The 16,652-nt window shown below is 43.9% G+C and overlaps 1 protein-coding gene across 1 annotated transcript in view; it reads right to left on the bottom strand.

Moving 5' to 3' along the window:
* Window positions 1–14,162, bottom strand: part of LOC121876316 — a 105,647-nt gene extending 91,485 nt beyond the window's left edge. The window contains exon 1 of the mRNA XM_042381371.1: window positions 13,620–14,162. Within this exon, the coding sequence (XP_042237305.1) occupies window positions 13,620–13,728 (109 nt within the window). The 5' untranslated portion in view covers window positions 13,729–14,162. The remainder of the gene's footprint in view (window positions 1–13,619) is intronic.
* Window positions 14,163–16,652: the final 2,490 nt, after the last annotated feature.

Genomic DNA, 16,652 nt, shown 5'->3' with positions numbered 1-16,652 from the left:
GTCCAATCCTCCGTCAGTTCGCCTCACAATGAACTTTACTAGAAAAATAAGATGAAATGGATCGTCTTTGTTTCTCTCTGAGAGGGTAATTAAAGGAAAGGGTGGGCGCAGGCACGATAGGACGGGGGTAGACGGTGAGAAGAGAGTGGGCGGAAGGGGAGGAGAGAGGGAAAGGGTATGGGAGGCGGGTGTGAGGAGAGTGAGACGAAAATGGGCGGAAGGTGGGAGGAGCATGGTGATTGGGGGGTTGGGGGAGGAAAGTGAGAGAAAGGGGAGAGCAGGTGAGAAGGGAGGTTAAGGAGAGAGAGAGAGAGATGATTGGACTTAAGGTAGGAAGGGTGGACGAGGAGAGAGGGTGAAAAGTGCGGTGAAGTTGTGAGTGAGGGAGGGTGAGAAGGTGGAGGGAAGGAGTGAGAGGTGAAGTGGGGGAAGGTGGGAGAATGGGAGGTAGGGAGGGTGGAGGAGAGATTTGAAGGGAGAGTGAATGAGTGATTGAGTGGGGGAGAGAGTGAGGGAGAACTGTGCCATCACCACCACACTCCTGCCATCACCACCACACTCCTGTCATCACCACCACACTCCTGTCATCACCACCACACCCCCCATCATCACCACACTCCTGCCATCATCACCACACTCCTGCCATCACCACCACACTCCTGTCATCACCACCACACTCCCACATCACCACACCCTGCCATCACCACCTCACCTGCCATCCACCACCACACTTCTCCCATCACCACCACACACCCCTGCCGTCACCACCACACGTCTGCCACCACCACACGTCTGCCATCACCACCACACTTCTGCCATCACCACCACACTTGCCGTCACCACCACACCTCCCATCACCACCACCTCTGCCATCACCACCACACTTCTGCCATCACCACCACACTTCTTCCATCACCACCACACTCAACCACACTCCCATCACCACCACACTTCTGCCATCACCACCACACTTCTGCCATCACCACCACACCCTGCTATCACCACCACAGTCCTGCCATCACCACCACACCCTGCCATCACCACCACTTCCTGCTATCACCGCCACCTCCTGCCATCACCACCACCTCTTGACATTACCATACTACTGCCATCACCACACTCTGCCATCACCACTCCTGCCATCTCCACAACACTCCTGCCATCACCACCACCCCTGCCATCACCACACTTCTGCCATCACCACACTCCTGCCTTACCCCTCCTGCCATCACCACACTCTGCCACCACACTCCTGGCATCACCACACCGCCATCACCAATCACCACCACACTCCTTCCATCACCACCACGCTTCTGCCATCTCCCTCCTGCCACTACCAGCACGCTCTTGCCATCACCACCACCTCCTATCACCACACTCCTGCCATCCAATCACCACCACCTCTTCCATCACCACCACACTCCTGCCATCACCACCACACACTCTTTATCACCACCACGCTCCCACCATCCCCACACTCCTGGCATCACCACACTCCTGCCATCACCAATCACCACCACTCCTTCCATCACCAACACATCTTGCTATCACCACCACACTCCTGGCATCATCACACTCCTGCCATCACCAATCACCACCACGCTCACCATCACCACCACATGCCATCACCATACTCCTGCCATTACCAGCACACTCTTGCCATCACCACCACACTTTTTATATCACCGGCACACTCTTATTATTACCACACTCTTTACATCACTACACTCTTTACATCACCACACGCCTGCCATCACTACACTCTTTACATCACCACACGCCTGCCATCACTACACTCCTTACATCACCACTCTCTTTACATCACCACACGCCTGCCATCACACACCTTTACATCACCACACTCTTTATCACCACACGCCTGCCATCACTACACTCCTTACATCACCACTCTCTTTACATCACCACACTTCTGCCATCACCACAATTCACCACACGACAGTAAAGGGGAGCCACTGCAGGCTAGATGGTGGCGCCGTGAACTAGCGCCGGGGCTCACGTCACCTGCTGGATACCAACTTTGTCCACGCTCAAGGTCTTGTTTGTTTATGTCTCTGACTTTCACTATTTTGGCGTCACACTCACATTTTTTTTAGTTGTTTTTTCCTCCGGTCTTATTTTTTTCTCTCTTTCGGAATTGGATCACATACATTTCCGTCAAACATGGCTTTCTTTTTTATGTTTAGATCTTTTTTGTTTTGTTTTCCGTCCAGTTTTCACTATCTTTCGTTTGTCCGTCTGAATTATTTCCTTTATCTTATCATCAGGTCTGTCTTTATCTTTTAATTGTCTATTTTTTCCTTTCCATCTCATCTCGTAGGCATTGCTATATTTAGGACTAAGGCAGTTCATTTGTGAATGGAAAAAGAATATAAATTACTTCACGTAATCTTGAATGAGTGTTCCTGCAGCATCGTTTGCAATTTCCCGTCGTCTTCAAAAAATTTCCCTGGCGTGTAAGAAGGTGTTTTTACCCCTCAGCCTTGGTTGTTTTTGTCCGTCCCTTTGAGAATCTGGTTTAAAAGTCACGGTGTTGAGGGAAACCAGACGCTAATATCTGGTTAGTGCCGTAAAAACTATGGTCGAGTGGCGGCCATTACTCATACGCCCGTCCAGTGGCGTCCAGAAGGGAAAGGAGGGAGGGGGGATAAGTAAAGGGGAGGGGGGTGTAAGTGAGGGAGCGGAGGGAGAAGTGGAGGGAGTAGAATGGGAAGCAGGGGGACAGGGAGAGGGTGGAAGGGGTAGAGGGAGTGGAGGGTGAAGATTGGGAAACAGGGGGACAGGGAGAGAGTGGAAGGGATAGAGGGAGTAAAGGGAAGGAGAGAAGGACAGAGGGAAGGAGAGAAAGGCTGAAGGAGGGAGGGAAGAGAAGTAGGGAAGGGAAGACGTAGGGAGAGAAGAAGAGAGGGAGAGTTCGGAAGAGAGGAAAAGAGTGAAATAAATGTAACCGGAAAGAAGAGAAAGGAGCTCATAGAGTACTGGGAAAAAGAAGTGTTAGGGGGGAAGATTTTGGAGTATGAAGAACGTGTTAACTTTGAAGAGTAGTAGTGGAATTAGGGGAGAGTTTTTGAAGGGTTACATGTTGTGTAGGTCTTCGAGGAGTGCTGGAGGGGATCATGTCTTTGGAGGTGGTTTTGAGATATTTAAGAGGGCCTGCATGGGTCTCTTAGAGTGGAAGGTTGTCATAGATATTTTGGAGGGCTGAAAGGGGAGGTCTTGGATAGCAGTCAGAATTTTTTTTTTAGAGAAAGTCAGAGGTCCTTAACAGGATCTGGGGGGGGGGGTGTTGGAGTGGGAGGGCCAGAAAACGATGGAAGGTCTTTGAGAGGGGTTAAAATAATTTGGAGGAGGAGACCAGAGGTCCTGCAAGGAGAGAGGAATCTTAACGCAAGTAAAAGTCTTCTCAATGAAGTAGCCTCGAAGACGGAAGGAAGAACAGTGAATGAAGGAAATAATTACTGAGAGTCACTAGCGCGAGAGTTGTATAGATTTTTAAGAACAAAAGCAACAATGATCTAAAGAAAAGAGGGCAGTGTAAAAGTTGGAGACAAAAATTCTGAACTGATTTTTTTTTCTCTTAAATAGGGAAGGATAAAGACTATAAACATATGGAATATTTGTTTTAAAACCAAGAGATGTGTGAGGTTTAGAGGCGTGGACTATATGGATCATTTAGAGTTAGTATTATGTATTTTAGGATAAGTTAGATATATAAATATCTATATACTTATAATATAAATGTAAAAAAAAATAACGAAATAATAATCGTGGGAACATTCTCATATGTTCTTACGAACACCATGTTATGTGTACTATTCCAGATGATACTAAATGTTACATAATTACATAATACTTCCTTGAGATAAATGTACAGTGTATATCAGGTGCCACTGAGAGAGCTCAGGCTCGCAGTTGGCTCAGGCATGTCTATTTGTTATTATTATCCACTCTGTATCTGTATTTTTCTGGCCAAATAAACTGTTTCAATATCAATATATGGTTGAGGGCAAGTGAGTTAAGTAATTCGACTTATGTTTGTATATATATCAAGCTCACATGCTAGTCTCGCTGACCATTGATCTGAGAATGTGAACAAATAACACAACAAAGAGGGTTATTAGTCTTATATTGTTCTTGGAATTACGTTTGGAAACGCTGAATTTTGCAATGACTAGTGATTAGACTTATGTAAATCACTTGATGCTCAGTAACCGTAACGAAACTCTTCCATTTTATATTAAAGTCTGTTATAAGATTGATAAGGAAACGCTGCTTCTAAAACATTACCATTCTCTTTGTCAACACAACTTGCTCATTTTCTCACAATTTCAAATAAAGATTAACCTTATTCCACGATTTCCTGGAACAATATTTAACTGTGAGATAATGAAGCCCGGCATTGTGCAGCTTATCAACGACCTTCTCTTATATCAGAGACCACAGACGATGATCCTCCAGTTCAGTGGTCTGGAGGACGTGTTGAAGACCCGTGACTCATAGGTCTAGAATAAGGTGTTGAAGACCCCTGACTCACTGGTCTAGAGGTGTTGAAGACCCCTGACTCACAGGTCTAGAGAAGGTGTTGAAGACTCCTGACTCACAGGTCTAGAGAAGGTGTTGAAGACTCCTGACTCACAGGTCTAGAGAAGGTATTGAAGACCCTGACTCACTGGTCTAGAGAAGGTGTTGAAGACCCCTGACTCACAGGTCTGGAGAAGGTGTTGAAGACCCCTGACTCACTGGTCTAGAGGTGTTTGAAGACCCTGACTCACAGGTCTAGAAGGTGTTGAACTCACTGACTCACAGGTCTCAGAGAAGGTATTGAAGACCCCTGACTCACTGGTCTAAGAAGAGAAGGTGTTGAAGACCCTGACTCACAGGTCTAGAAGAAGGTGTTGAAGACCCTGACTCACAGGTCTGGGGTGTTGAGACCCGACTCACAGGTCTAGAAGGTGTTGAAGACCCTGGCTGAGTCTAGAAAGGTGTTGAAGACCCTGACTCACAGGTCTAAAAGAAGATGTTGAAGAAGACCCTGACTCACAGGTCTAGAGAGAGGTGTTGGAAGACCTGACTCACAGGTCTAGAGAAGGTGTTGAAGACTCCTGACTCTCACAGGTCTAGTGAAGGTGTTGCAGACCCTAACTCACAGGTCTGAAAGAAGCTGTTGGATGCCCCCCCTGACTCATTATGAGGTCAAAGAAGGTGTTGACTCCTGACTCTCTGACTCACAGGTCTGAAGGTGTTGAAGACTGCAAGACCCTGACTCACAGGTCTAGAGAAGGTGTTGAAGACCTGACTCACATTAAGTCTAGAGAAGGTGTTGGGACCCTGACTCACAGGTCTAGAGGTCTGAAGGTGTTGAGATCCCCTGACTCACAGGTCTAGAGAGGTGTTGAAGACTCCTGACTCAGGAATTAAGAGAAGGTGTTGAAGACCCTGAAGGTGTGAAGACTGACTCACAGAGAAGGTGTTGAAGACCCTGAAGATGACTCCACAGGTCTAGAGAAGGTGTTGAAGGTCTAGAGGTGTTGAAAGGCCTGACTTAAGAAGACCCCTGACTCACTGGTTAGAGGAAGACCCTGACCCAGGTCTAGGAGAAGGTGTTGGGACCCTGACTCACAGTCTAGAGAAGGTGTTGAAGACTGACTCACTCTGAGAAGGTGTTGAAGACTGACTCATTAAGTCTAGAGAAGGTGTTGAAGACCCTGACTCACAGGTCTAGAAAGGTGTTGAAGACCCCTGACTCACATTAAGTCTGAGGGTGTTTGAAGACCCTGACTCTGGTGTCTGAAAGACCCCTGACTCACAGAGTCTAGAGAAGGTGTTGAAGATCCTGACTCACCAGTCTAGAGAAGGTGTTGAGACCCTGACCAAGGTCTAAGTTTGAAGACCCCTGACTCACAGGTCTAAAGAAGATGCTGAAGTGTCCTGAGACCCCTGACTCACAGTAAGTCTAGAGGTGTTGAAGACCCTGACTCACAGTCTAGAAGGTGTTGAAGACCCCTGACTCACAGAGTCTAGAGAAGGTGTTGAAGACCCCTGACCACATTAAGTCTAGAGAAGTTTGCAGGTCAGAGAAGGTGTTCTGACCGAGTCAGAGGGTGTTGAAGACCCTGGCTCACAGGTCTAGAGAAGGTGTTGAAGACCGTCACTCACAGTCTAGAGAGGTGTGAGCTCTGTATAGAGAAGGTGTTGAAAACCCTGACTCACAGGTCTAGAGAAGGTGTCAGACCCCTGTCTAGAGAAGGTGTTGGAGACCCCTGACACAGGTCTAGAGATGTTGAGGCCCTGCTCACAGGTCTGAAATGTTAAGACCCTGATATTCAGAGAAGATGTTGAAGACCCCTGACTCACATTAAGTCTAGAGAAGGTGTTGGAGACCCCTGACTCACAGGTCTAGAGAAGGTGTTGGAGACCCCTGACTCACCGTCTAGAGAAAGTGTTGAAGACTCCTGACTCACAGGTTTAGATAAGGTGTTGAAGACCCCTGACTCATAGGTCTAGAGAAGGTGTTGTAGACCCCTGACTCACATTAAGTGTAGAGAAGGTGTTGGAGACCCCTGACTCACAGGTCTAGAGAAGATGTTGAAGACCCCTGACTCACATTAAGTCTAGAGAAGGTGTTGGAGACCCCTGACTCACCGTCTAGAGAAAGTGTTGAAGACTCCTGACTCACAGGTTTAGATAAGGTGTTGAAGATTTTTCACTCACAGCCCAGGACGAGGTGCTGGAGACCTCAGTGTTATTGATTGAGTGAGGAGGTAAAAGCTGTGTCCATAACCGTGTAATGGTTCTATAAATCTTGTATTGGGCGTTCTTGGGTTCGTGTCGCCCCAGATTACAGTGACATCTTTTCTGGGGAACTTCACTGGTGTCTTGTTCACAACTTGCCCTTAATGTTTGATAGAAATTCAGTCTTTTGACTTTTTTTTCAGTAATCTTTCCTTCTCCTCGGAAAAGAGAGATGGAAGAAACATACACAGTAATCACTCTTGTGGTCTTCCAAGACTCCAAGTCTAATGTACGTAGCGTAAAATTACGTGGTGTTGAAAAAAAATCCTAAATAACCCAAATAGACCAATTTACTAGAGTTGTGAAGAGCTTAACCTGTTGCTCCTTTGCATGACACACCTGAAGGCCAAAGACCTCTGAACATGAGAACCTTACTGTAGGTCGTCCGCTCATATATGGAGTAAAAAAGATTTGACCGATAATAAACCCTTTTATTAAGCATTCTGAAAGACAATGTTGATTTAGGTTTAACTCCTACCCCTAATATACCTTGACAGTGAAGGGAGGGAGGTTACCTGTCGCCAGCACGTGTTTTAAGAATTGTCAGTCAACACGTGTTTCAAGAATGATCAGTCAACACAAGTTTTAAGAGTGCATTATGTTCCTTTCACTGTGTTAACCCACCTGGAAGGAAATATTTATAACTAGTATTATTTATCCTCTTACCTCCACTCTCTTCCCAGACTAAAACACTTATAAGATGATTTTCCCCATCTGAATCATTACGTGAATGTATATATAAATACCTCTCAGGTGAGGTACAAAGTATATAAGTATCTTTCATGTTATCGAGTGTGTTGCTCTCCATGATACATGATTAGTTTAGGATTTCAGCTTACACATTAAAAAAATGTTTGACATATATCCATGTATTTTTATGAGGGAAAACCTTGATCCCTTTAGATAAATATTTTTTCCCTGTGAGAGTAAAAATAGTGAGTTTATAAGCGAGAATACACAGTGACGTGTAAATAAGGCTTCATAATTTGAACGCGAGTGAAGTGCTGCCAAACAGGGATTAGTTAGCCAGGTGGAGCATACCTGCGTCGGCTTTAATTACGATAAAATCAGGAGTACAATATCCATAACCATTGTACCTACCATCGCCGTGTCATATCTTAAGTGAACTAATTTATAAGTATACTTAAGTCCCCCTTCCCCCAGTTACGAGAAAACATCATTAACGTAAAGTATTTTCAGAATTCGGCTCAGGGCTGCTTCTCTTCAGGCCCCAACACATGCGTCATCTATCCACGAAATAATTCAATATTCGTCCATCGTCAATCCGTATCGGTTATCACTACGCAGCTCACCGCAACACACGCTCTATCGGAAATGTCCAACCATTACGCAGTTCTTAGAAGAGCTTTAAGATTTATAGCCAGGATATCATAGACAGTTAGACAAACGAGCGAGGTTGATAGCGGAATATGCTGATGTACAAAGTGTACAGAGAATAATATTATATTAAATTATATGAACAGTATGCCTAATATGGTAGTTAGATGGAACTAATGATAGGCATGTGATATTATTTGTCAGATATATGATAGTATTTGGTGGGAGTGTGGTACTGTCTGATAGATTATGATAGCTTTCGGTAGCATTTAATGGTAGTCTGCAGTAATGTGTAGTAAATCGTTCCACCAATATCACGCCAGAACAAATTGGGATAAAATTATTCTTTTTTTCTTTTTCCATCTCCCGCTTGTCCCAGAAACAACAAACAGATAATTCCAACCTCATCTGAATCCATCTTCGTACGACAACAATCAAATCCTCGTAAAGTTATACTTAGGATACACTCAAGAGAGAATCTAATCCTTTTACAATCCTACCTGAGATCCCCCTCTTGGCCAGATCGGGAAATAACAACACCGAGCAAATGCCTATTCTCCCTCGCTGATCCGACGTAGCCAAATGAGAATCCTTTTGTTATTATCAATATTTGTTGTGTAATGATTATTGTTATGTATCACAAATATAGCATATTTTAAAGCCGTGTAATGACAATTAAATAACTGGATAACTGGATTGTTTGGCTTGTTTCATAGGTGAATTGAATTAATGCGTCTTAGATTGTTAGTCGATTACAATGTTTACGTTTGTCTCGGATTTCCTCCGTCGTTCGTGAAAATGTTCCAAGATTTATGGAAGTTGAAATGTTTTCGAAATCTCTTGCCGGCGATTGCCAAATTTTTGCAAAAATGCACTTTACTGAGAGGAACAGCAAACGCAGGAGTGAAAATGTAGTATTTCGAGAGGAATATGAAATATGAAATACATGGAATAAATAAAAGATTTCTCCTGTATGCATTCGACGAGTATATATTGGATGAAACCTTATGTACAGAAGATAGGTCTGAGCAGTCGTGATCATGAACACTTTCTCACACCCTCACTCAGCCATACCTTAATGCTCATTGCTGCACACACACACACACACACACTCTCTCTCTCTCTCTCTCTCTCTCCTTTCGCAAAATATTTCCTCCACCTTTCCCCCTCACCTCTTTCTCCTTCCCTCTTCTTCTTACTCCTTCCCTCTTCCTTCTACCCCGCTCTTCCCTCTTACCTTATCCCCTCCTTTTTCTCTTTTCCCCTTCTTCTGCCCACTTTCCCCACGTCGTTCTTTTCCTTTTTCTCCATTAACATTTCCTTCTCTCATTCTTGTGTTTCCTCACTACTGCCCCCTCTCCCAGTTTCTCTCACACCTCCCTCTCTTCCATCTCCCTTGCGCTCACTTTCTCTCTCTCTCGGCCCCTTTCCACTCTTCTTTTCCCCCCCTCACTCAACCCCCTATTCCTCCTTTTCTCTCTCTCCCTCCGTCTTTTCCCCTTGTTTCCCTCTTCCCTCTCTCTTTCTTTTCCTCATTTCCCTCTCTTTCCCGTACTCATCCCCCCCCTCTCTTTCTCCCCTTCCACCCCACCTCACTCTTTCTCCCATTAGCCACACGCAGCTCATGGTCAGCTACCAAGGTCAGCATAATTGACGCTACCAATGTTTCAGTGGCGCGTGATATATTAGTACACAGTTACCAGCTTACCTCTCGTTAGCCAAGGGAAAGGGGGCGAGTGAGTAGAATTACAAGGGATTTAAAAGGCGTTGGATTTTAAGGGAGAATTAAGGTATGGTGATTTTTTATGTAGGGCAATATTTTAAGGGTGGGTAGGATTTTAAAGAAGATTTAAGGGATGGTAAATTTTTAATGAGTGTAATATTTTAAGGGACGGTAGGATTTTAAGGGAGAGTTAAGAGGGTTAGGCTTTTTAAGGTGAATTGAAAGAGGTTAAGATTTTTAATGTGGAATTAAAGGGGTTAAGAATTTCAAGGGAATATTAAGGTTAATATTTTAAGGGATGTTTAACGGGGTAAGAATTTAAGGGGATTTAAAAATGGTAAGATTTAAAGAGGGATTTAAAGGGTGTAGATTTTTAAAAGTGATTTAAAAGGTGTTAGGATTTTAAGGGAGACTTACAGGGGTGTAAGATTTTCAAGGGGATTTCTGTGAGCTAGAATTTTAAGAACGATTTAAAGGGAAAGGATTTTAAGGATGATTTAAAGGAGTTAGGATTATAAGGCTGATTTAATGGGATGCTATTTTAAGGGTGATATAAGGGAATATTTAATTTATTGGGCAATAATTTTAATGGATTTAAAATGCTTAAATTTTAATGGTGATTTTTAAGGATTTACTGTAAATTACTACTGTTTTTGAGGATATCCCAATTTAGGGGCTGATATCATCATGGGATTATAATATTATAAGGTCTTAAGGAATTTAAAGGGGTTAAGAACTTAAGGAAGATTTAAAGGAGGTAGAATTTGATAGGCGATTTCAAAAGGGGGCTCAGGGACGCCTTAATTTTAAAGGTAAATTTAATGAGTAGGATTTTTTTTTTTTAGATTAATTGTGTTCGAATTTTTAGAAGATTATAAAGGACCATAGATTTTCAGGGAGATTTAATGACCGACCAAGGAATTTAAAGGGTCTAAATAAACACACACACACACACACACACACACACACACACACATACTATAAAGGAATAACATCATTAATAACTTCGCTTACCATAGGTAGTATGTAGTAAGCAGCTACCAAACGGGGAGGTACTACCGCCTGGGAAGATATTGGAAGCATAATGTGTTGTCTTATGGTAGACCCTGCTGCCATATGGCATCACAAAAATTGTGACCAAGTCCCAGGTTGCTGAACTGATTTTCTGCCTCATTTACACACAGTTGCAGGGTCTCAATTTTTTATTTTTCTTTGACAACACAACATAAATACTGTATATCGTTTCTCACTCTTAATTTAGGTTTTCATTTTCTTATTTAGTTATTATTATTATTATTATTATTATTATTATTATTATTATTATTATTATTATTATTATTATTATTATTATTATTATTCATGATGCCCATAAATGATTGCCCTGATTAAAGCCTGCTAGCATACTATTTTTAGGGTAGTCATTTATGGACACCCTGGGTATATTCACCACCCCCCCCCTCCCCCCAGGCCTTGATGTGGGTCAGTGACCTGTGCCCGGGTGGGTTAATGCCGTAAAAAAAAAAAAAAAATATATATATATATATATATATATATATATATATATATATATATATATATATATATATATATATATATATATATATATATATATATATATATATATAAATAAATAAATACAATAAACAAACTAACCTAACCTAATTGACGTATACCTTGGTTAGAGTATGATGATAAGCGACCTCTACAATGATAAATAATATGTTTTACCGTATATAAATTAAATCCGATTGAATTATACCAATTAAAACATGGTAAAAATATTTCCCGTTTGGCAAAAACCCGAGTTGTGTGCATGTATGTATGTATGTATGTATGTATGTATGTATGTATGTATGTATGTATGTATGTATGTATGTATGCGCGTGTGTGTGTGTGTCCAATATTACCATAACCATGAATATGTATAAACACAAATTAATTATTAATGAGGACACATTGTTCAAGTGAGGTGTCGTGGTCATACTATTACTGTCATGACCCCACCTCTGTTATGACCCCACATCTGCCATGACCCCACATCTGCCATGGCATTACATCTGCCATGACCCCACATCGGTCATGACCCCACATCTGCCATGGCATTACATCAGCCATGACCCCACATCTGCCATGACCCCACATCTGTCATGACCCCATATCTGTCATGACCCCCTACATGTTATGACCCCACATCTGCCATGACTCCACATCTGCTATGATCTCACATCTGTCAGGACCCCACATCTGCCATGGCATTACAGCTGCCATGACCCCACTTGTCATGACACAACATCTGTCATGACCCGACAACTGCCATAATCCCACATCTGCCATGATCCACATCTGTCATGACCCCACATCTGTCATGAAACCGCATCTGTCATGACCGCGCATCTGCCATGATCCCACATCTGCCATGATCCCATCTGTCATGACCCCACATCAGCCATGGCACTACATCTGCCATGACCCCACATTTGTCATGACCCCACATGTTATGACCCCACATCTGTCATGACCCCCACATGTCATGACCTCACATCTGTCATGACTCTCACATCTGCCATGTGTCATGACCCCACATCACATCTGTCATGACCCCATCTGCCATGACCCCATATTTACCATGACCCCACATGTCATGACGCCCCATCTGTCATGACCCCCTCATGTTATGACCCCACATATGCCATGACCCCACTTCTGTCATGACCCCACATCTGCCATGGCACTACACCTGCCATGGCACTACATCTGTCATGACCCACATCTGCCATGACCCCACATTTAACATGACTCCACATTTGCCATTAGCCCACATCTGCCATGATCCCACATCTGTCATTACCCCACATCTGTCATGAACCCAGACCAGTCATGACCCCACATCTGTCATGAACCCACATCTGCCATGACACCACTTGTGTCATGATCCCAAATCTGTCATGACCCCACATCTGTCATGACTCCACATCTACCATGACCCCACATCTGTCATGAACCCACATCTGTCATGACACTACATCTGTCATGACTCCACATTTGCCATGACCCCACATCTGTCATGACCCCACATCTGCCATGACACTACATCTGTCATGGATCCACATCTGCCATGACCTGTTAGGAATCTACATCTGTTGTAAATTCTACCAAACCAATAATGAGGTTTTCTTGTACACTTGTGATAAAGGCTATAACCTGACATGAGGTGTTTCATCTTGTTCTGTGGTCATCCATAACATAAAGCAGCTCTCATATATCTTAATACTCGCCACGATCTTCAAAAACCCCTCACCTTTCATAAGACCCCTCACCTGTCATAAGACCCTTCACCTGTCTTAAAACCTCCTTGCCTATCATGAGACACCACATGTGCATCATGATGCAGCATGCCTTTTGTCATGAGTCACCGCATATTTCATGAGGCTCACATATCAGTCATAAGGCACCACACGTGCGTCAGGAGGGCGAGGTACTACCTGTCATGGGATGCCACACGTACGCCATGAGAGCAGTATGTTACCTCTCATGTGCCCTACACCTGCCATGAGGCACTACGTACTTCATGAGGGTGGTGAGCTACTGATCATGAGGCTCCTACAACTGCCATGATATTCCAAACGTGCAACTTGAGGGCGGCATGCTGTCATGAGCACCTACACCTGTCATGAGACCCCATATCTATCATGAGGCGTCACATGTGCGTCATGACACCTGGACGCGGGCGGGGCAGCAACGTACTCACCTGCCGTGATATCGACCCAGGCGAGGATAACTTGAACAAGCAGGACCAGCTGGGCGCCACCAGACACCCCCCCTCCACCACACCACCACCACCACGCCTGCCAACCCATCCTCCTGTGCGAGGGAAGGCCACCACCTCAACCCTTCGTCAGGAGCTACTGCTGCAGGGGCGAAAGTATCTCTCTTTCTCTGTCTCTCACTGAAGATGTTTATTTCACTGGGGACGTAGACACTGGTTCTTATCCCCCACCATGGTTAGGAGGACTAGAATATCCAGTTCTAGGACGGTCTGTATTTCGTTTCGTCTTTAAAATCATCGGGCAAAGATATTTTCCAGTAATGCAGAGGAGGGCACGTCGAGTGCAGTGCTGTTACTACCACTGATGGAAGATTATCACGTGGGTGTTTTGTTCGGAGTTTTTACAAGAGGTTCTAGTGTATGGTTCTATACGTTATATGGTACACTTAAACGTGGGACATGTGAGCGGTCGGAGAAGGACCGGCACATCCACCTCTCTCGGCTGACACACGTGCACTGAACTGCCAGGACTCGGGGGTGCTGGTTTTTATACACTGGAGCGGGGAGGAGCCCGGGAGTTACTGTGTCATGTTAGGCAGGGAATTCAAACCAGGGTGGAATGTATCTGTGTGTGTCATATTGGTGATAACACGATACAGGTTTAAAACTTAAAACTAGTTACACAATTCACTTTTTCTCGGCACGTAAGGAAACAAAACAAAAATACGTTATTCATTACTATACAAGCGAGTACAAGTGTGCGCGTGTGTGTGTGAGTGTATGTGTGTGTGGGTGTGTGTGTGTGCGTGTGTGTGTTCAGGTTTACTGCGAGGAATTCCTGGTAGAGGCAGCAGCGAGTGGTTCAGATAGGCAATGAATTACTGCAGTCTTATGGCGTTTCGGGGAACTTATGTCATTACTGGGTACTGTGTGTTGTGTCTCACTAATTGTGAATTAATGTTTTACACCACTGATGCTCTGTCTGTCTGTCTGTCTATGTATGTGTCTGTCTCTGTCTGTCTGTCTGTCTATGTATGTGTCTGTCTCTGTTTGTCTGTCTGTTGCTCTGTTTTCACTCCCTCCTAACTTCTTAATTTTTTCTCTTTCCCTCCCATCCTCTCTAATTGTTTCCCATCTCTCTCTCTCTCTCTCTCTCTCTCTCTCTCTCTCTCTCCGTAGCTTTTCGTCAGAGCTACTATATCAATAGTGAATTAATCTTCGCAGTACTGCCATCATTTCATAGAATATACATTGTACAGAGTATTTGTAATTAATGCAAATTGTAAGTAATTAAAAACCATACTGATTACGTCACTGAAGTGTGAATCAGCTGGTGGCCATTAATGATAAATAAGCTTGGTTTAAAGGGCACAAACACGCCATGTATTTAAACAGTAGCTCAGTGGAAATATTTTTTAATGGGTTGTCATGAAAAGGAATATGTCAATAATTTTAAAGCCTTCCAAAAATCAGAAAGGGAAATTGGTGTACAACTGAAATGTAATAATGATGTTTGTGATAATAATGTTACTAATAATGTTACTACTACTACTACTACTAATAATAATAATAATAATAACTAAACCATCAACAGCGTTAGTCATAAACAATAAATAAATAAACAGAAACATTCAATAATAACTGCAAATAGTAAACAAAAATAAGAAAAAGGGTTTACGGGTCATATTTTTTTTTATTGATTCATAACAAAAGTCATTAAAAATAACAAGACTCGTCGTAAAAACAATGTGAGTGAGTTGCCAGTGATCAATATAGTTTGTTTACCTCTGTCAACAGTAGTTAGGGTAACTCACGGTATATAAATTCCGGTGAAACAGTAAAGAGATGGAAAAATATGATGTACCGAGCTTGTAAATGAAGGCAAGAGAGAGAGAGAGAGAGAGAGAGAGAGAGAGAGAGAGAGAGAGAGAGAGAGCATAAGAAAAAAAAATGTATGTGGATTTTAATCTAGTAGTAGTAGTCATTACTAGTAGTAGTGGGCGGCCAGCGGGGCGTGGGTGTGGTGGAGTGTCCTTCCTGATCTAAAGTGTTATTGAAGGGGACATATTCGGAGTGTGGGAGCGGGAATTTCACAGAGTGTCGAAGAATATCGGCTGTCACTCTAAGCATTGTCACCGAAGGTTCTTCTCATCCCTTACGGCATTAATCGCAAATATTCCCTGTGTTCACCGGCGATCACCAAGCGAGTTGTGAGTGCTTGGTGGGACGGCGGGTGCAGGTGCCAGGTGCCAGTGCCAGTGTCGATAGGCCTACTTTGGCAGGGGTGGCATCGAGACTCACTCCCCTGTGGGGACAAGTGTTCTACGCTTGCGGTCGCCTCCCACAAGTAACGGTCACTTCATCTAGTGACAGCCGACCAAGTGAGTATATAACTAATCTTACTTTAGCGCGACCATAGAAATAGTGGTTATTTCTATCAAGGATATATAAACAAGTGTTAGGTTTGACAATCCTTGCTCCCAGTGTATCACTCCGATGTGTGAATTGTCGCCCACAGGGGGGTGGCCTACACACCCACGAGCGCACGTATGCCCCTACTACCCGGACACAGCAGTCCAGCCTGTCACCTCTCCGCCCTTTCCTCATAAGAACTAGTTTCTTCTTCTGTATGGGACCAAAGCAGATGTCGGAGGCGGACGTAACTGTCGCCCGAAGTACGGAACACTATGCCGGGTAACAGACATTGTTGCGTCTGTGCTAGCCAGAACCAAAATTGCTCCTGCTGTGATTGTGTGAGAAACAACCGACCATATGTGGTTTGCAGAAAGGGAAACGATTGTCGGAACCCACATGGCAGGGATCCGACGCAGGAGGCCACAGTGGATATCACCGGGACCCAACCGCCCGATGATATCCTAAATGATAACAGTGAGTCTACTCAACCTGAAAATGTACTACCAATAAACGCTGCTCCAACAGTAGCAGATGTCCACTAGGTGAATGGCAGACAGCCACCACAGTGGAATGGCATGTCGATGGAAAATGCGGACATAT

Source organism: Homarus americanus, unplaced genomic scaffold, assembly GCF_018991925.1.
Source record: "Homarus americanus isolate GMGI-L3 unplaced genomic scaffold, GMGI_Hamer_2.0 scaffold34921, whole genome shotgun sequence".
Taxonomy (NCBI): domain Eukaryota; kingdom Metazoa; phylum Arthropoda; class Malacostraca; order Decapoda; family Nephropidae; genus Homarus; species Homarus americanus.
Note: the sequence above shows the minus strand (reverse complement) of the source record. Positions and strands in the feature narration are given on the sequence as shown.